Source organism: Camelus ferus, chromosome 12, assembly GCF_009834535.1.
Source record: "Camelus ferus isolate YT-003-E chromosome 12, BCGSAC_Cfer_1.0, whole genome shotgun sequence".
NCBI classification, from domain to species: Eukaryota; Metazoa; Chordata; class Mammalia; order Artiodactyla; family Camelidae; genus Camelus; species Camelus ferus.
In genome coordinates this window covers 37480636-37501409 of record NC_045707.1, presented here as the reverse complement: position 1 = coordinate 37501409, position 20774 = coordinate 37480636, and the positions used below count along the sequence as shown (strand labels likewise).

At 43.8% G+C, this 20774-nt stretch overlaps 1 protein-coding gene across 7 annotated transcripts in view; it reads left to right on the top strand.

Annotated features, from left to right (window-relative positions):
• RFX4 (regulatory factor X4) overlaps positions 1 to 20502 on the top strand; it is a 152239-nt gene extending 131737 nt beyond the window's left edge. For all 7 annotated transcript variants that reach the window (XM_032493410.1, XM_032493409.1, XM_006193713.3 and 4 more), the window contains 3 exons: positions 8814 to 8976; positions 10702 to 10840; positions 18919 to 20502. In XM_032493410.1, coding sequence (XP_032349301.1) covers positions 8814 to 8976; positions 10702 to 10840; positions 18919 to 19191 — 575 coding nt within the window. In that variant the 3' untranslated portion in view covers positions 19192 to 20502. The remainder of the gene's footprint in view (positions 1 to 8813; positions 8977 to 10701; positions 10841 to 18918) is intronic.
• The last annotated feature ends 272 nt before the right edge of the window (positions 20503 to 20774 follow it).

The window sequence follows — 20774 nt, the reverse complement described above, 5'->3', positions numbered from 1 at the left end:
ATGTAATGAGTGCTAAGTTGGGAGAAAGGTCAGAGTGTTAGGGGAGCACAAGGGGGACCTCCAGCGTATATCTGGAGGGTCTGGTGGAGCTGAATAACGAGAGAAAAGGTACTCCAAGCGGAGGAAGTAAGTAGTACAAAGGCCTGGAGGTGAGAGAGAGCATGTCATTTTCAGGGAATTTAAAGTATATATCCCAGGAGTCTTTTGATTAATTCTTTCCCTAAAGTTTCCAGAACCAGGGCTGCTCAGAGAGGGAATGAACAGGTGCTTAAGAGCCTATAAGGTGCCTGCCCTCTTTTGCATGTTGCCAGAGGTGGAAACCTGCTAGCAAACCCAGTGGCCCTTTGTCAGGGACTGCTCAGGAGCCTGGGATATTCAGAGCAGTAATGAAAAGCAGTGTTCTCAGGGACTGGCTTTAGATCGAACTGTGACTTCACTTTGAGTCCACAGCTAGAGAGAGTCCTCCTCTTCTGTGGAAATTTATATGTGAACATCACCATATTTGCTTACATAGATGCACCTCAAATCTCGTTTTGTCTTCTACTTTGAGGAAGAAGAACATGACCACCCCCACCACCTCCCTCCCATTTTCTCTCCATAAGGGTTGTTGTAGTTCTGGCTTAGAAGGCTTAGGAAGAAAAGTTGTACAGAAAAGAACAACTTTATTCACTGAAAATAAAAAGGGAAGAGAACTTGAGCACTGTTCACAGCTCTGCAGCTGCTCAGGAGTCCTTCCATGACTGGCATTTGGGGCAGCCATCCCAAGTCTCCTGCCTCACTCAGGAACGAGGGCAGTAAGAACAGCTAGGAGCCAACTGATCACCTGAATAATCCTGCCCACATACCCCCACTACTGCCCTGGGGGACACACACGTAAGTCAGTCGTGATAACATCCTTACTTCTAAAATAAACAGGGAAATTATGCAAATGAAACAGTTCTGCATTATGAAGCAGAAACAATTTGAGTGGAACCTTTCTTCCAGTGTAGCAACATATCAAATAAGGAGACTCTAAGGAAATAAGGGGAAGGAGGAGTGTGAAAGAAAGATTTCTAGGATCTCTTCATAATTCTCATCCAGCTAGTGAGCCTGCCTGGCTTTCTTTGTAGCAATGTGGAGCCCTCAAGGTATGGCAGGTGTGATAGTCAAAGTCACAGGAATATCATAAATGTGTTCAGAGATTTCTGCGCAATGTGTTCAAGAGTCGTAAAAGTGGCTCCTTAGAAATACAAATGTGAAACAGGTTCTCTTCAGATGAGCGTAACCTTTGAAGATTTTGGCACATTCCAGCTTTGTTCTCAGATATCTCGAGGGGGCATTAAAAATGTCATTCTGTATAAAACTATCTGTAATATTTTTCTCAAGTACCACTTTTGAAATACTTCATTGCTAAATTAGACTGGATCCTGGCATGCATTGTGAGTTGTAGTCTTAGAGGAAATATAATTTCCTAACAACATGTATGGCTTTAATAGATACTATAATGCAAAGCACAAATTATCCATGATAGACACCTAACTATTACAAAATCTGTTGTGGTAGGCTTCTTAAATTGGGGAATTTGTACAATTTTTTCATTGAACAATGTTGTAAATTGGAAAGCAATGATTATAAATCTTATAAAATGCATTTTCCATGTTTTTTTAAGTTAACTCAGCATATGGTTTTCATGCCAAGTTAATTTTTATTTCCATCTTTAAATTATTGCTTGATTTATAGACCATTACTTTCCAAAAAGAATACAAATGGTTAACAATAAAAAAAAAAAAGCAAAACCAAATTTTTAAAAGAGGACTCAAACCAGGAAACAAGAAATAAAGAGGAAGTAGAGAAAATTAAACAAAACAACAGTTGGTTGAAACAGTTTATTAACACCGTAAATGAAATTTTATGTGATCTAGTGATTTTGTTGGGTTTCTAGCTCTCTAAATATCATTGCTCAGATGATGTATCAAGTTCAGCTTATTGAGAGTCAAGGCCAATCAGGTGTCTGCAACTCTTCCACATATCAGTGTGTTACTGTTGACGACTTGTCCCCATTTTTCAGCCGTGAAAAAGAGAACAGTATTATGTCTGCTTGGTGAGCACAGAGGAAATTAATTCATTGCATATAACCTTTTTGGGATATAAGGACTTGATATAAGGACTAGTGAATACAAAGTAGTGTAGAGAATGAGTTATGACTCACTAAGGAAAGAGCCACTCATCTACACCTATATTTGGCTCTATGTCCATACCTATATGTATTCCTAAATATGTTTTAAGGTAGTATCTATTAATTGCCTTTTAAAAGTCAGGGGGGGAAAGGAGGTAAAAGAGAAGGAGAATCAGGCACCCCAAACTGCAGCTGATGCATGGCCTATTTTGATTGGGTTTGTCAGAGTCTGTGGTAACACCATGATGAGAGGTTGGGTAAAGGGTTCCATTTCAATAGATTTCCAGAAGGTAGAATCTAGCCCATTTATCTTTTTTCCCCTCTAACTGTGGGCTTTCCACCTCCCTCATAGCCCAGCAAAGTTCAGAAACCTTAACTTTCTTTAAGGAAAACTGGCTCTTTTCCTCCTCAGGAGCATGGCAGGTGGTACCCAACTGAGCAGCTCACTTAACATGAGACTGGGCTGCAATCTTTAATGCCTTTTAAGGCAAAATGTTAAGATCCCACTCTGTCCAGGTCAGACCACCGAAGGGTTCTAAGACTTCATTTATGATGTCATTTTAAGTATTCTCCCCTTCAGCAATGACAATAAAAGTTAACTATTAAACTCATGTTTTCAACTTCCCACCATGGGTTCCCTGCAACACAAAACCAGCAAATTAAATCACAGCGATGCAAGGCTGCCTAAAGAAATAAAGGCAAATTCCTCATAAATAGTCCTAACTGTAGAACATCTGGCCTGCCCAGCTGCGTTTTCTCTGCATCAGTTGAGGATGTAACAAAGATAACTGGCCCCTAGTCTTTCCAAGTAACAAAAGCTCAGTTATTCTGAGGGCAGCTAAAGTGAGTGGGATATGGTGGACACTGCAGCCCTGCCACAGAGCCGCTATGACTCATTTATAAAACCTTAGAGTTGTCACTGCCAGGGAATTCCTCCTCCTCCTACACCCCTGTTGCTTCCTTGTCTTGGAATGGAGTTAGTAAATATAAGCTGGGGTTGAAAATAGATTGCTTAATCTGCCTCTCACTTCACATCATCCAGGTCTTGACTTCCTGTTGGATTTACTCATTCATTCATTTGTTCATTCATTCAGCAAATAGTAATTCTGTGTCTAGTCTGTGCCATGTCTCCTGGGATATAAAAGTGAAAAAAATGGGCACAGTTGCTTCCCCCATGATACTTACATTCTAGTGGATGTTAAGAGTCAATACAGAAGTAAACCACTAGGTAAATACATAATTTCAAATGGTCATAAGCACTATGAAATACCATAAAATGGGGACCCATCTTAGATGGCAGTCAGAGAAGGCTTCTCTGAGGAGGTGATATTTATCTGAGACCTGAGGTATCTCAAGGCTTCAGCTACATACAGATTGGGGAGAAGAAAAGATCATGTTAGGTAGCGGGAACAGCATGTACACGGACTTGAGTCAGAAAAGAGCCTGGCATAGTGAGGACTGACAGCAGGAGAGGAAAGTGTGGAGAGGGGCAGGGGCCAGATCATGAATCAACATCTGTCTCTGGGAACTGATTCATTTGCTGCCCCTGGTCAGTTTCATTGGTCAGATTTTGGCCTTGGAACTATTGGTAAAGTGTAACTCAAACAGATGAGGTTTTCAGCTTCAGCAAATATTCTCCTTAAGCACAGCTACCTTATGATAGATGATAGCCAATGAAGGTAGGGAGATGTGCGTGTGTGTGTGTGTGTATGTATAATCTTATATATAAATAAAATTTTAAAAATAGATATGAAACATAAGATCTTCTTTCCCTTCTCAGTTTTGAAGGTTACAGGAAATGCTTGTTTAGCATCAGATACTCTCAAGCAATGCTGCTCAAATAGAAATTTCTGTGATGATGGAAAAGTTTTTTGTTTTTGTTTTTGTTTTTTATCTAAGCTGTTCAAAACAGTAGACACTAGCCACTTGGGGCTTACTGAACACTTGAAATGTGGCTAGTGCAACTAAGGAACTGAATTTTTAATGGTATTTAATTTTAGCTAATTTAAATTTATAATGGCTACTTTATAGGGTAGGACAGCTCTAGAATTTAGACTTACTTAAAGGAGCTTATTTCTCAAAAAGGTACTAACAAAGACTTAAGTTAGCCCAAAACCTGAGCAACATCTGTGATGGGTCATGGAATCCTGGTGGGGAAAAGTTTCAAACGATTTAGTCCAAGATCTGAAGGGATGGTATGGCCAGGTAGGCTAGGAAGGAGTTTAAATTTTCACAAGTCTGTACCAGAGTCTTAACAACTTCTGATTTTTAATGGCTCTCAGCATGTAGGAGACATGATAGGAGGCAGTGTTTCATCGAGCCTTGCTACCAAAGCTGCTCCACAGACCAACAGCTTTGCCATCACTGAGAAACTTGTTATAAATGCAGAATTGCTGGCTCAACTCCTAGTCTCCCAATCGAATCAGATCTGCATTTTAACAGGATATCCCGTGATTCAAATGCCTATTCAAGTGTGAGAGGCAATTGTTATTGTGGAAAGGTTATGGAGTTGGGCAGATCTGGGTTCAAATCCCAGCTCTGCCACTTACCTGACTAAGTCTTGGGTCTCAATTTTCTCACCTGAAAAAGGAGGGTAGCACTACTTACTTCAAAAGATTGTTGTGAAGATTAAATGAGTCAATATATAAAAAGAAACTTGTATGAGGCCTGGTGTATGTTGGATGATCATTCACTCATTTGTTCATGTAACAAATAATTACTTTTTACCTGTTCTGTTCTAAGCACTCTCCCTGTCCTGAGGTACCCCCTTTCTAAGCACCCCCTTTCAAGATAAAAACCAGAAAAACAAACAAAAAACTTGGGGAAGAAGAATGTTTTGTTGGGGTTGGGAGGGAAAGAAAATGTTCCTCTCTAGCAGTTAGTTTTAATATAATGTGGACAACTTATCTTTATAGGATTCTCAAATACTATAGAATCCTTAGAGGATTCTCAAAGATCAGGGACTTTCACCACTGTTCTCAGGCTTTTAATAGCAATGGGGAAATGGGGAGGGGAGAATAGGAAAGATACAGGAATTAGACAAACAAGGAAGGTTTGTTACTGTTTTATCAACAAATAAAAAGCATTAGAGCTTTTAAATATTAAGCACAAACTGTTAACTGCACAGATTTTCTTTTATTAGTTTCCTTGAAAAAGCAGCAGCAGCAGCAATTCTCACTGGAGGTCCCACTGGTAGGAAAGGGAATGCAAGGGGTGTTCTTTTCTGCTCCCCAGGCAAAGAGGGTTTCTCACCCAAGCCAGTAGGTGTTAATCTGCTTAAGCCTGCCTGAGTGGATCTGTTAGATTGCTGGCACATGGCCATTTAGGGGTTTTGTTTCCCAGACCACAGGAGCCCATTTTTCCAGGAGTTCCACTGGCTTTTTGTTTGATAACGTCTATTTCTAGCAGCATTTACTCCTTCAACAACAAATTCAATGGAACAAAAATTTACTGAACACCTACTATTTGGCAAACCCTCTGTTGGGGATACAGAGATGAATAAGGAACAGTTGCTGTGCTTCAGGAACTCATACAAAAGTAACTTCTGCTTCATTCTCTCAGGTGATGGCTGTTCTCACTGTGTCTTCTTACTGCTGGGGGCTGGGGGTGGGTGGAGAAAATCCTTTGGCTTCCTTGGCTGCCCCCTTTTAAATACCCACTGACCTCACTGTGCTCTCCTGAGGTCCCAGGGGCTTGAAGGGTTAATTACTTGCTTGCCATGGCTGGTTCATTGTTTCCCCAAACTTCCCACCCCCTCCAGTTCCATTTCCAGTTGTGAACTTTGTTTAATATATTTAAGTAATGTTTTTCTTTTCACAGAGGCAATACACATTCTTTATAGAAAAATACAGATACAGAAAATAAAGAAAAAAACTTTAAAATCATCCTTAATCCCACCATCCAGTAATAACCTGTTTTAATTAAAAGGGTATTTTTAGAAATTATAAGACATATAATTTAATATGAAGTTCAAAATATAGAGGAGGGCAGTCATACATAATCTGGTCATTTGAGACAGGATCAGCTTGGGTTTTTTTTTCCTCCAGTCCTCTTGCAGTTATTATAAATGACACCTAGCATACAGCCTGCTAAAGTCATTATCTTTGGGGGAAAACTGTGCAAACCAGGAAGGGATACTTTTAACCATACTGGTAGATAAGGACATTTGTGATTTTACAAAAAACATGTTTAGAATTTTGCCATGAATATTTAAATCTCTGTTGCTATTCAAACGTTTCATCCCTGGTGACAGAATCTGACCCAAGAAACTTGTCTTGTCTTTGTTCCTTGGAATCTGAAATGGGAAATATAGAAATTTCTACTTTAAGAAAGTCTAATATAAGGATACTTGAATTCATAATGAAGAGCGCTTGAATCATTAAAAGCCTACCATGTGCCAGGCTCTTTGACAGGTATTATCCTCACGACAGTCCTATAAGATTGGTGTTATTAATCCTACTTTGCAGATGGTGAAAGAAAGGCATATAAAATTTAAGGGGCTGGCTCAAGACCTTGCAGCCAGTGCGTGGCAGAACTAGGACCCACAGCAAAGAGACGTTATGGTAGAGAGAGTGGAAAGCGTGTGGTAGACAGGTTCAGGGCCCCCTGGGCCACCCCCTCACTGTGGGACCTTGGGCAAGTTACTTAACATCCTGAGTTTCCCTGAACGGGACTTTTGTGTGACACCACTTGCCTGCAATTGATGTTGACGTTAAGGAACAGTCCCAAGAACCAAGACGTGGAGTGCATTGTAAGGGTTGTTGAGGACACTGCTGAACAGTTCACAGGGTGCCTGAAAGAAATTTGTTTGATCTTAATTCCAAGGACAGTATTCTCCTGAGCTACTTACTGTCAGGTGACTCCTAACTTGTCAGGCTTCCTTTCTAGCACAGGCTCCTGGAAAACTGAGCCAACCTAAGGCCCGCCTACGGGAAGAATTGAGACCTTTAGGGTATGCATGTTTTGCCTTGCTCCTGATTGTGCTTTTTGCTTCAATTTTGTTTTAATTTCTTCTATCACTCTCATTTCCATTTTACCTTCTTGAATCTTCTGTATTTTAGATTTAATTCTTGGCTTCCTCATCTATGAACTGGGGATAATATTTCTTTGGAAGGGTGTCTGTAAAGCACTTAGCACAGTGCCTGGCCTGTATTAGATGCTCAATAAATAATGCCTCCTTTTGTGCTCTTGAAATGAATCTTCATAAAAAAGAAAGACAGTATTTACATTCTAAAAGATTCTCTAATTTACAACAAGGTTAAGTACAGAGTTCTTTTAATACTACACAAATGTATTGGAAATAGGGTGCCGTTTTCACGCACTATCTTTCAGGGTATCCCTCACTGAGTCTGTCACATAACTGGCTGTGCTGATCCACCAACTCTTTGCTTCCTCCTGCTGCTCCATGTCAGTGCAACTAATCCTGCACTATTCACGGACTCCTTGGGTAGAGTAGACTGAATTTTTTAAAATGAAAACCTTCCCTTTATCTTCCCAGATGAATTTTAAAAATGATATGTTGCAGAAAGTACAGGCTTGGAAGACCAAAGTTTTCTCTTTTACTTCATTTTAAAAATGGCCTCCTTTAACCAGTTCTTCAGTTTTCCATGTGCCTGCAAGGATGGATTGAATCCTATTCCTGCTACCTTTTAAAATAGGTTTAATTATCAACAGCCTAAAATTTGTCAGAAATTAAGTTGATGAGTTTATCATCACTATTAGTGATTTCTTAAATTACCATTTTTAAATTCTAACCATCTCATATAATCCTTAAGCCTCTTGAGAGTGTTAAATTTGTCAGTTTCTTTTCCCAGTCCCTAGCACTTTGAAGGTATCCAGTTAAAAAGCAAATTAATGAAATTAATAATATGTATGGAATAGGTCACAGTTAAGGTCACTGTCTAATAATCTTTTTAAAAAGATCTGGGCAGGCAGAGCCCAATAATCTGCTTATGTTTGCTTAAAGCAATTTGTTGGATCCTTAACACCTGTTGAGTTAAGTGTTGAGAAGTTATTTGGGGCGCCCGTTTGAGCTACACTGCCCTGAGCTTTCTTTTGTCCTCTCTCCCTCCCGCCCTCTTTCTCTCTCTCCATATTTTTCCTTTCTCTTTTATTTCTTTTGAATTTTTTATTGAAAATCTTCTGGTCACCAGTCTCTGTGCTAAGCACCAGGGACCCATTGGTGGGCAAAATAGACAAGGCCCCTACCCTCACAGAACTTATAGTCTGGTGAGGAAAATTAGGCATTAATTAAATCACATTCATTGATTAAATTGTGGTAGGCACCACCATGCAGTATGGGATATGACTTAGTCTGGGGTTGGGAGACAGCTTCTCTGCATTGAAATATGAAGAATGAGTGGATACTAAGGGAAGACTGAGGATTCTAGGCAGCAGAAACAGTGTGTGCAAAGGCCCTGTGGTGCTGGGAATCATGGTACTCTGGAAAAAATGAAAAAGAGATAACTGTGGCTGGATAAGACACTACAAAGGCAGGGAGTAGGGAATGCTTCTGGTGAGGTCTGCAGGAACCAAGACATATGCTTTGTAAAGATTTTGACTTTCAGCTTAAGAACAATGGGAAGCCACTAGCATTCTAAGGAAGAACTGGAGATGTGAGAACTGTTAGTGACTGTTACATCTTCATCTGTCTCTGCAGGAGCAATGCAGTCATACACGTGGTCTCTAACATACACAGTGACAACAGCGGCAGGGTCCCCAGCTGAAAACTCCCAACAGCTGCCCTGTATGAGGAGTACTCATGTGCCTTCCTCCTCGGTCACACACAGGATACCAGTTTATCCCCACAGAGAGGAGCACGGGTAGGTGACTTTCCTGGGATGTTGCCTTACTTTTTAAGTTTGATTTGAAAGGGCAGGGTTTACTCAGCAGTTGTTTTCTTAGAGGACAAGAAGGACTCGGCCTTTGTTGAGTTCTCAGTGTGCTCAGCCCTGCACCCTGTATGACTGTCTCATGCGTCCTCACAACAACCAGGTGAGGTAGGCTTGGGTGACCCTGCTTGACAGATTATGAATTTGAGGCTTAATTAAGCTCAGTTCCCCAAGGCCACATGGCTGGGAAGGGTAGGGCCAACTGAGCATCTGTCCGCCTCCTTTAGAGCCTCAGCTGAAAACTCCCTTTCAGCAGCTCCCCTGGGTGGCTCTTTGTGCACTTAGTAGCCTTATAAAATAAAGCTTCATGGTAGGTCCGAGTCTTTTATGACTCAATCAGAGGAGGGCTTCCCTACCTGAGGCTGGAGGTCCCTCAAGGGCAGCAGTTATTCATGGGGTTCAAGGAATCCCTGTGCGTTCCAGTGGTGCTTTGGACCCTGAATAAATAAATTGTTTGTTTTGCCACCTTTTTTCCCCCAATGTACATGGTGATGTTACTGTGATGGGTAAACTACAAATCCACTTTAAAGTGTTACCTGAATCATAACAGCTTTTTGCCATTATGTTTGTCTTTATTAAAAGACACTACTTACACAATGTCTAGTGTGCAGTGATCAGAAAACCACTTACGATGTTAAAAAGGGCCTTTCATCTCAAGAAGTGAGGCTCTGTTGTGTGGGTGCACTGAGCCTCACAAGCCAGGTTCCAACAGACCAGCTGCACAGGAGGAGACGGAGGAGGACCTCTCAGGCCCCTTCCAGTCAGCAGCCTGAGGCCTCGCTGTTAACATACTTCCAGTTGATTCCACAGGTTCAGGTGCCCCAGACCAGTCCGTGGGGTAGCCATCATTTTCTCAGGGGGCCTCTTAGAGTATTTTCCACACATTTAAAATCAACTTTGAAATTGTTTCAGAGAGCCTTCAGTTCTGCAGGAATAACAGAATAGACACCCACTGGTCATATGTCAGCATCTTTGCTATAAAGCTGTTATTAAGAAGACCAGTGATCGTAGTATCATATGTTTCCATAAGACTTTCTCTTTTATAAAGTGTCTTCACATATATGACCCTCAGAATAACCATGAGCAGCATTTTTACAGATGTGAGAAATGAGGATGTGAGAAGCCCAAGGTCCCACAGCTAAGCCAGGCTTAGAGCCAGAGTCTGAGGCCTGGTTGGCCATTGCCATGTTGTTTTCCCCCAGGGGAGAGCTCACAGAAACATACTACATCCTTCCCCAAGATGGGGAAGCAGAGGCCTGAGCAATACAAAAACAGAAGTCCCAAAGTAATTTCTTTTTTTCATCCCCTATTTGACTTCAGGCTATAAATATGGGGCTTTTAACCACAACAGGAGAAGAGGTTTCCATCATTAATGATGTTTTGCTCAGGGCTGGCTTTCATTCCCTGTACACGTGTCAGGTGGTAAGGGAGGTGTGCTGGGGGAGAAGGAAAACCCACATGGGAGTTTAAAACTACTACAGCAGAGCTGCAGAGTGGAGATGGTAAGAATCAAAAAGAAGGAAAATGGAAGGAGAAAAAAAGAAAGAAATGAAGAACAAAAAGGAAAAGGGGTAGATGAGGTGGGTTTTTAAAGGTCAAACTGATTTGTTCTCCCTGCTATTACTCACAGTATTCAATGTGCTTAACGCGTTCTAGATACACAGGAAGCTATAACTACGGGAGCTATGGCAACCAGCACCCTCCCCCGATGCAGAGCCAGTACCCGGCCCTCCCTCATGACACAGCCATCTCCGGACCACTCCACTACTCCCCTTACCACAGGAGCTCTGCACAGGTGAGTTGGCGACCCTGCTTTCTCACCCAGGTCTTGATCTAGTCAATTTAACACAATTAACAAGCACCTTCTGCATACAGTGTGTGCAGCCTGTGTGCCTTCAAGGAAAGGAAAGTCTTTTTCTCAGTACCATTTCTTCCTTCCAGTGTCTGTGCCTGGTGGCTGCTCAGCCAGCGTTTACCCTCACTTGTTCTCACGCATGTGGGTGCCGACCACGTGTCTTTAGCTGTGTCCTCCCTTTGACCTCTCTCCCAGGATCTGGTCAGCCACCATGTCTGATACTCTTTTCTGGGCAGCTGCCTTCAGACTAGACCTTCTGTCTCCTTTGCCATCTTCCTCCCTGGTTCAAAGAGACCCTCTTTGAGTCCTGTCAGGACTATCATCTTAGCATCATCCTAACAGGTATCTCGGTTTCACGTCTGTTCCTTTTCAGTCCTGCCCACACACATAATCTGACCAGAAGAATCCTGAGACAGACCCTTATCAGCTCCTTCTCAGACCACACATTGCTTTTGGCTCTTCACTGTCTACCAAACCAAATTGGCCCTCTGTGGCCTTGGTGAATGGGAATTGTGACTGCACCTGTCACACCAGTGTCGGGCACTCTGCTTGTCTCAAACACTTTCCTGTGCCCGGCCCCAAACACAACTCATCACCGATTCCATCAAGTTCTACATCCTCAGTGTCTTTGCACTGTCACTGTCCTTGCCTCAGATCAGGTCTTTATCCAACCTAGATGATGACAGAAGCCATCCCATCTGTTTCCGTGCTGCTAAACTTGCCCCATCTCTGGTCCATCCCTAGTACTGCAGCTAGCAAATTTCTAGAAGAAAACCCAACTGGCCATAACACTCTCCCTCTTTGCAATGTCATCGCTTTCAGAGGCAAGTTCAATTCCTTAGCACATCTCTCAAGACTCATCACATCTGGGCTCCACCTACTCGTCTGGCCTACCAGCGACACCTCCTATCTTTGCCCCAGCCATGCCAGCCCACCTGCAGTTCCCCCACCTCTTTGCAGATACTGTTGCCTCAGGGCGGGGTTCTCTTCCCTGACCTCTTCGTGTTGTGTCTGTGCGGCACTTCCTGACACCATCCCGTCCTTCCTCCAGGACCGTATTAGGTGCCCATCTTCTGTACTTGCATGGCACGTTGGGCTTTCCCCTATCAGTAGCACTTCTCACACCCTGTTATTACTAGCTTTCCTCTGTCCCTTCTCATACAGGGGCATTCACTGTTTATTGAACAAAGGAGTGAACAGGAGGTGGGTCAGCATAAACAACTATGGTGTGCTGCAGCATGGGAGCTGCAGCAGGTTTGGGAGGCAAGGTGAGAGCTTAAGAAAGAGCTCCCACATCACTAGCAGGATGGCCATCCAGAGAGGGAACTGGTAGAGGAGGGAGCGCTGCCATGAAGTGCTTGCAGGAGTCTAGAACAGACATGGTGGGACTTGAGTTGGGGTGGAGGCTGCAGTTTACATCAGCTGTCAGCACAGACTTGCCTCCGAGGGAGGGCATCTAGCAGAATGTATCCACAACACACGGCACGCAGGGCAAACAGGCGTCTTGTTTTGATTTCCATCTGCAGTACCGGGGGAGACCTGGTATAATCCCCAGATAAGCCAAGAAGTTGATTCCACTAAATCATCACCTGGGGAATTCATTGTAGGTCTCCACTGCATCACACAGCCTGCTCCTCAGGTGCTACTGCTCCTGGGAGCAGAGTCTTTGCTCCTCACAGTGATCCCCTCAGTGACTTAGAACTGCTACCACAGACTGGGTGACACAGGCTGAGCAGCCCATTTGTTCATTCATTCATTCGTTCACTCATCCATCCATTCCCCAAATGATTGTCATGCCTGCTATCTGGCAAGCACTGCTCTCGCCACTGAGAATACAGGGAGAAAGAGACAGAAGCCTGCTTTGGGAGAGCTTCTGCTCTAGTGAGAGGCCTTGGTCTGAGCAGCAGTGGCAAGATCAAGCTGAAATCCCAAGTCGCAGCCCCCAGTACTACCTTCCCTCTTTCTGCACTCCCTCATCCCTCCTCGTGAAATTTCTGGAGCTAGTTTTTCTCGGAGATTACTTTTAAAGTCTTTGCCATAAAAAGAAGCCAGTGGCTTCTGAAGGCCCATGAGGTACCCGGTGATCAAAGGCAGGTCTACAGAATCCACTCTAGAAACCCTAGTGGTCCCGAGCTGGAGCACTGTCATTTAACTGCTGGTCCTAATCAAAGGGTCAAGGACTAAATGAAGGCCCAAGGCGAAGGGCCTGCTCTGAACCCAGGGTAGGTGTAGGGGGTGACAGGGTCCTGCCGGCCTCACTACCACCATGCCTGTGGCTCTTAGACACGGTCCTTTCACAACCTCCAATGCCCACCACACACACGCTCATGCTCTGCACTTCACAGTTAATGTCTTTGTCTCCATTTGTAAAATGGGGGTGGGGTTAGTTACATCACATCTCTTCCCAGGTTGATGGGTGAGGTCAGTGCTTCTCCTGGGGAAGGTACTGTCTCAAGACAAAGAATCCTTCATTTTGTTTTTCATTAACACTTATGCATCAAGCACTGTTTTAGTCACTTTCAAATACACAGGCTCACTTAATTCTCAGAGCAACCTCAGGAAGAAGGCATTTTCTCCAGTTTTTAAAGATGAGAAAATCCTCGGAAGGTAATTTACCCCATACCATGCATCCAGCAAGTGAGAAAGCAGACTCAGAGGCAAATTCTCCAAATCTCAACCCCAAGCCCATGGCACTGAACACTACACAATGGGTGTTTTGGAGGATGGGAGGTAAATTCAAGAGGTTACTACAACTATTCTCAATAAGTTTCAAGTTCCCAAAGAGAAGAATTGCACACCCAAAATATTGTATTTCTTTCCTTTCCTGGTACTTGGGTTTAAGGTTTAACATGTAGAGGAAAATCCACTGCAGGGCTAATTAGTTTTAGCTTTCCAGAGCAGAGGTCAAGCTGTTCCAATCCTAAGTACCAAATATCACACTTCATTATATCAGACTCAGTGGGAAAAGATTAGTCTGAATTGAAGAAAAATCACCATCACAGAATATGGTTAAAGAATGCAGTCGGTCATCAGCACAAGAAACTAACTTCTGCAAATAAATGTCTGCCCAGGTTTGCCTTAGAGAACTGATACAACACCTCTGTGAAGTTCAGTAATCACAGACATTGCAGCGTTTGCTCACAATTATGTGATGCTATTTTTTTTTTGAAATAGGATATTGTATGTCCTCGTTTGTACTACTCATTTGAGCAAGACATGCTTTCCTCATGAGTACTACCAAGGTTAACCTCCAGCCCTGCTTGAATTCTCATAATTTCTGAATGAGCAAATCCAGATGAATGAGGTTGCACAGGGTTAGGTTTGAATTATTTCAGAAAAACACCCTTCTTACCACTGTGCTGCACTTGTCCACATCAAAAGACATGAACAAAGGATGGGATCAGCTGCCCCTTCCCCGGTTCCCCATTCTCACACCCAACCAAGAAGAGAAAACAAACCAGACCAAGTACACAACCACAGAATGTTTCTGAGCCTCATTTAACACATGCTTGTGGAACCTCTACCCTGTCAGCAGCCATGAATGTGACCTGGGCCCCTGAGCTCAAAAGCCATTTGATCAATCAGAAGCTATATGGCTAGAAAGACACTTAGAGTAGACCAGAAAGTTGCTTCTCATTTCTCATCTGTATGGCCAAGACCCAGCCTTGCCAAGGAGTCACACGGCTCTCACAGCATGTCCAGCAGACCAGCCCGGTGCCAGGGGGTCCTCGATCTCAGAGGCTCAGTGACTGCTACAAAGTTTGCTTAGGGTGCTCCCTTTTGGGCCAAAGAGAATAAAAATAGTCAACCATAGTGGCATAAAATCTCTGACTATAGAGCCAGGCTTCCTGAGTTCAAATCCCACCTCTGCCTCTTATTAGCACTATGCCTCCATCCCCTCATCTGAAAAGCGGCGATAATCTTAGTACCTATTTCATAGGGTTATTGGGAGGGTTGAGTGACTTAATAAAGGTTAGAACAGAGCCTGGCTTATAGTTAACACTATTTGTGTTTATTATTATTATTATCATTATCATCATCATCATCATCCTTATCATCATCCTTTGTAACACCACAGTTGTTATATTTTGTGTAATTACAGAATTAATATCTGTCTCCCTCACTATACTAGCTCTGTGAAGGCAGGGACCAGGTCTTTTTTTTTTTTTTTTCTGACCATAATATTCCCAGGACTCAGAACAGACTTGGCCCTTGGTGCATACTCATTAAACACTCGTCGATGAATGAATGAATCCTAATTCTGGTAGTAAGCTGCTGTGTGACCTCAAGCAAGTCACTTCCTCCGTCTTGAACTCAGTCCCCTCATCTGTAAAACGAGAGATAGCACCAGACGGTCAGTCACTAAGGCTCTTCCTATCATGATCCTATGACTTGAAGAAGAATATTAATAGCTACCATATTTTGAAAACTGACTATGTGGACATTCTAAGTGTTTCACATATATTAACTCAATTAAGCCTGGCCCTAAAAGCTCAGCAGATGTGGACTCTGTGGCAAAAATTTGGGGGAGCAATGTCCTGGGAGGGGGCTGCCCGCTGGTAGACCTTTGGGCAGTGAGAGCTGCCTTTCATAGGAAAACAGTTTGTGCTCCCGACGGGGCCACCTTTCACCCATGCTCAAGGAGCAGCCCATTTGGTCAGGGTCAGGGATAAAGGGCTCATTCTTCCCTCCCCGTGTTCAGGGAAGTCAGCCCTTGGTGTGGGGAGTCTCTTCTCAAAATAGAACTTCCTAATATGGTTCCAAAGAGGCCCAGGGTCAATCTCAGCTGACATGGACTCACACCACAGGCACTGGACAGAACCTTTGTCCACTTGTACACACATGCCCACACACACATGCCCACAGCACCCCTCACACACCTCTCTCTCAGGGTGGGAACTGGTGACTCATCTCCACTGTAACATCAGTAGCAACAGTGTGTGATTTGACCTTGAAAAGCATGACTTCCGGTTACGGGTCCTCAACAAAAAGCGCCTTTATTCTGGACAGAGCTCCCTGGACCCCAGGGTTTGTGCCCAGTGTGCTCGAGGATCCCACATGAAACCGGATGTGAAGTGTGAAAGGTGAGGCGGGTGCTCCCGCCAGACTAAATAGAAGCTTCACTGGTGGCATTAACCGTCAGGCCTGTCAGCCTCTCATCTTTCAATGGTCTCTTCAACACGGGGAAAACAAGTCACTGACTCATTTGCAATTAGCTGACCTAACAAGACAGAATTTTCCAGGCCGGATTCTGTGGTAACAGAATTTTATTGTCACATTGGAGATATTTTGAGCCAGTCTCATTTCCAGGCAATTACTCTTTTGAGTCTGTGACACAACCCCTGGGCACAGCTGCATCCAGGGTCCTTGGTGAGGCACAAAAGCCACACTCTCTCGGGGTCTGTGGGAAGGAGGCTGTCAGTCCACACTGTGACATTTTATCTATACAAGCCAAGGCAAGTGAGGGCTCTGCCAGAAGCTCAAATTGAGGCCTGATCATAGTTGGAAGACCGTGTGGTCTGGAGGGGAGGAGGAGTGTAAAAGAAGAGTGACAGATTCAGTTTCAGTGGGATGTGTTCCAGAAAAGGAGCGTCTTCCTCTCTGAATTCTGTGTAGTTCAGTTGTGGTGGGTCATGCCTAGTTTGGGCTGGTCAGATTGATGTGCAGGAGAAGTGCCACCCCGGGACTGGGTTTGCATGCCAGCTCTTCCCCTAGCCTGCCAGGTGACGCCTCACCTCATGGATCCTTGTTCTCTCATCTGTACAACATGGGGTTTGATGATATGACCCCCTTCAGGTTCTTTCCAGTGGTTAACACCCTCTTGTTCATTCACCCAGTAGTTATGGAGCACCTGCTAGGTGCCAGGCATCATCTCAGATGTTGGGCCTGTGGTAGAGACCATGACAAAGCCCCACTAGGAACTTAGGAATATAAGCCAGTGGAAGGGAACAGCTCACAAGCAGGATGCTCAGATCTTGACCAATAGGTGGAGGGTAGAACACTTAGCTTGGTGAGATAGGATGTCCAGAAGAGTCTCCCTCAGAAGGTGACATTTGAGCTGAGATCTGAAGTTGGATGAAAAGGCAGGCACGGAAGGAGCTTGGGGGTACAGGTGGGAGAGAGGTGTTCCAGGCAGAGGGAACAGGTGGGATGAAATTCTCTGAGATGGGAACCAGCTTGGCATCGAGAGGACCAGAGAGGAGGCCTCTGTGCCAGGGAGAGCACCCTGAGGTGAGGGGACATGTACTGGGGAGACTATCAGGAGGGGGAAGCAACCTTTTTGAAAAAATTAAAGATCGTTTTGTAATATTTGTTAAAATTATCTGTTGAATACCTGGGCTCTTGTCTCTTTGGGCAGGACCCAATCTTATATGGTTTCCTTGGGATTTAGAGTGGGTCCTGGGCTGGAACCCCAGCGCTCAGGCCTGAGGGTCCACCATGGCTGCTGCACACACAGCAAGTCTGGGGATTATGCGCACCTCCACATGCTTTCTGTCCACAGTCTCCTTGGCAACAGCCCTTGGTGCCTTCTCCCCTGAGTTCCCAGGTACCACCTACACCATTGTCCCTCTTTCCTACCTGCTCTTTTGACTGTGAGTGGCTGCCCTGTGCTATGGAAGGCATACTGTCTGTCCTATTAGGACAAAGCCCCCACTGCTAGAAGTTGGAGCCCTCTTTCTGGACCTGTGAATAGCTGGTTCTCTTCACATGTTTTGGGCTTAACAACCTTCCCCTGCTTCCCCTCGGGCTTCCACTCAGAGGCAGAACAGTTCCCTTTGGCCCCCTCGACTACAAGGAGCAGCCATTGTTGTCATAGCCCCTTCTCCTGGCAGTCTAGGCTTCAGCCTGTCTGTCTCCCTCACAGGAGGCAGCCTCCTACCTAATCCCTCGGGGCTCCACTCTCCAACTGTCAGGGAAGACAGATGGGGAGCAGAAGAACTCAGACGTTCACCCGCAGACTCTCCCCTGCTCGCTGCCCTTGCCATCCTTGGTGACTGGCTCCTGCTCTTGTTGGGGTGGCCCTTAGCACAGCAAGGAAAGCTTTGTGTTGACCAGCCTGCAAACTGGGAGCTCTCAAAGGAAGCCCGGAGCTCCTCCCCTTCCTCCCCTCCGATTGTACTATGAGCTGCTTATTTGCATAGCTGTCTTGGAAACTGAAAAGAACATAAAAGCAGTAGCACTTCAGGGACGCTCCTCTTACTCCTGATTCTTTCTAGAACTGCTTCCCTTCTTGTAGCTACTAACACCTGTTTTTCTGACCTGCACAAAAGCACCCCTCCCTCCCATCCCAGTTGGCTTATCTTGACTACTCCTTCCACTGCATCCACGTCAAGCCCAATCATTTACCATTTCCTGCTTGTGTATCTTCCAGGACATAAGTGAATGTGAACCAAAAAGAGAGATATTCTCTAAATGATAGGCAGTAATAATAACCTTTGAAAGCTATTGACTTGCTTCCTCTTCAAAAGCCTGCTTTTAGGCTGCAGTTCATAATTGAATTCAACTGTAAAATGCTATTTTTAATGATGTCATTGTGTTTTACTTGGCAGTATTATTCTCTTGGGATGGAGTGGGACCTATCACATCTCCATAAATGATAAAATGATAAAGCTCAAAACCATCCATCCATCTATACATCCGTATCTATGTGGACATGCTGTTACTCGTGTTCTCTCTCTCCCCCCACCCCTCCCTCCTCCCCTCCTCCTGTATTTCCACTGGGATTATTCCTTCTTTTGGGTTTGACTTCCCCAAATATTCCAGATTAAGAGCACAAAGTCAGTATTACTGGTTGAGTGAACACTAGCCCAACTCTGGCTATGAAATTCTCTGTATTTCTCCTGTTGGATACTTCATAGATCAAGATTCAGTCTTCCAGAATTCCATTGGTTATTTCCTATCAACTTTCATTAACAGCATCTTAAGAAATTTAATTTAAACTGTGAACATTACTGCTATTGTGTATATGTAACTTCAAGCTGATTTTAACTTTGTGGACTTTCTTTCCCCTCAACAAGTACCCTTTTAATAGCCCCACTTCCCGGATGGAACCTTGTTTGATGAGCAGTACTCCTAGACTGCATCCTACCCCAGTCACTCCCCGATGGCCAGAGGTGCCCACAGCCAACACGTGCTACACAAGCCCGTCTGTGCATTCCACGAGGTATGGAAACTCTAGTGACATGTACACACCCCTGACCACACGCAGGAATTCTGAGTATGAGCACATGCAACACTTTCCTGGCTTTGCTTACATCAACGGAGAGGCCTCCACAGGATGGGCTAAATGACTGCTTTCATAGGAATTTGTATTTAATATTAATAATAATTATTAATAATAATAATAAACCCAACACCCACCCCCTGAAGACTTTATCTCTATACATCATAACTCCTGGACTATTCCTAGACATTCATTTTCCTAATGAACATGAGGCTGGGATTCAGTGTGGGATGAATAAACTTTAGTTCAGAAATGGGACTCACTAAAAGTTGGTGAGATTGGGTTCCTGTACCCAAGCCAGACTTGACTATGTAGAGCACTATCTCGGGCAGGCCAGCCTGTGCCTTTTCCCTCTGTTCCATGACTTCACTTTAATGTTGGCAACCACTCCTGGTAAACTACTTATTTTCCTGTTGACAAAAGCTCTTTAGTCTTGAAGGATGGATACTGGAGACAGGATCTGGTTTGTGTTCTTGGATGAGCACATAATTTACCAAGAACATTCACCTTTCCGTCTGTCATCTTACTGTACAACGAACAGCCCTCAGATACATCCCAAGCATCCTCCTTCCTGGTGGTGTCATCCTGATTTCTGGAGCATCAGGGCTAGATGGAGGTGCCTGGAAACCTAGATTCCCTGTTACACTCGTGTCTGTCCCTGTACCTGCATTGTCTTGGAATGTAAGCACTGTTTAGAGGGAAGGAAGAGGCCTGTTCTGTATGCCTTAAGTTGGTTGAGGTTTGTAGGGGACCGGTTCTTCTACATGCAAGTATTTGTCCTAAGTTTGCACAATGGCTAGTGTCAGCAAAAGGCAGGAGAGGGGTTTTTTAAGTTCTGTGAGAATGTGGTTTTATGGCATTGAGTATCATACTCAGCTCTGCTGTATTAACTTTGTGGAACTGAATGGACCAAACTTTTAACTTACCAAGCGCCAAGTGTGAAGATGGCTTTCATGGTTCCTTCATAAGACTGTAATAATTTCCGACACTTTGATAGAAAAAAAATTCAAAGCTGTGCCTTTGAGCCTATACTATGTATGTGTGGAAATAAAAATGTATTGTACTTTTGGAAAATTTTTTTCTTAGGCATTTTTCTGTGAGATTTGTAGCAATTTGTGAGGTTTATTAGAGATTAACATAGGTTTTCTTTCTGTATTATAAAAAAACACCAAGAAATTATGGTGGACCTATTACCCTATGGGTAAGAAATACATGGAAATATGACATCGGATGTTTTAGCAATTGTTCTGTAAATAAAATCTTTGATCACACCACTCAGTGTGATAATCATGTCTACAGCTAAAATGGAAATAGTTTTATCTGTACAGTTGTGCAAGATATGAATGGTTTCACACTCAAATAAAAAGTATTGAAATGACCCGCTTTCTTCATTTTTCATTTTGCATTTGATGTGACCTCCGTGTGTGTGTGTAAGATAAACAACATTCTGAATACTTAGGGTAAGTAGGCAAAACAAAACTAAGTGGTCTTGTATGGTTGTGCTTATCCAGTTCCCTATGGTCTTGTCATCATTAAGATCTGGATAGGCCACACATGGAGTCCTTAAACAACGATTTAGTACCTGCAGCCTGATCATAGGGAACCAGTTCTACATACAGGAGTTTACCTTAAGTTTGCACAATGGCTAGT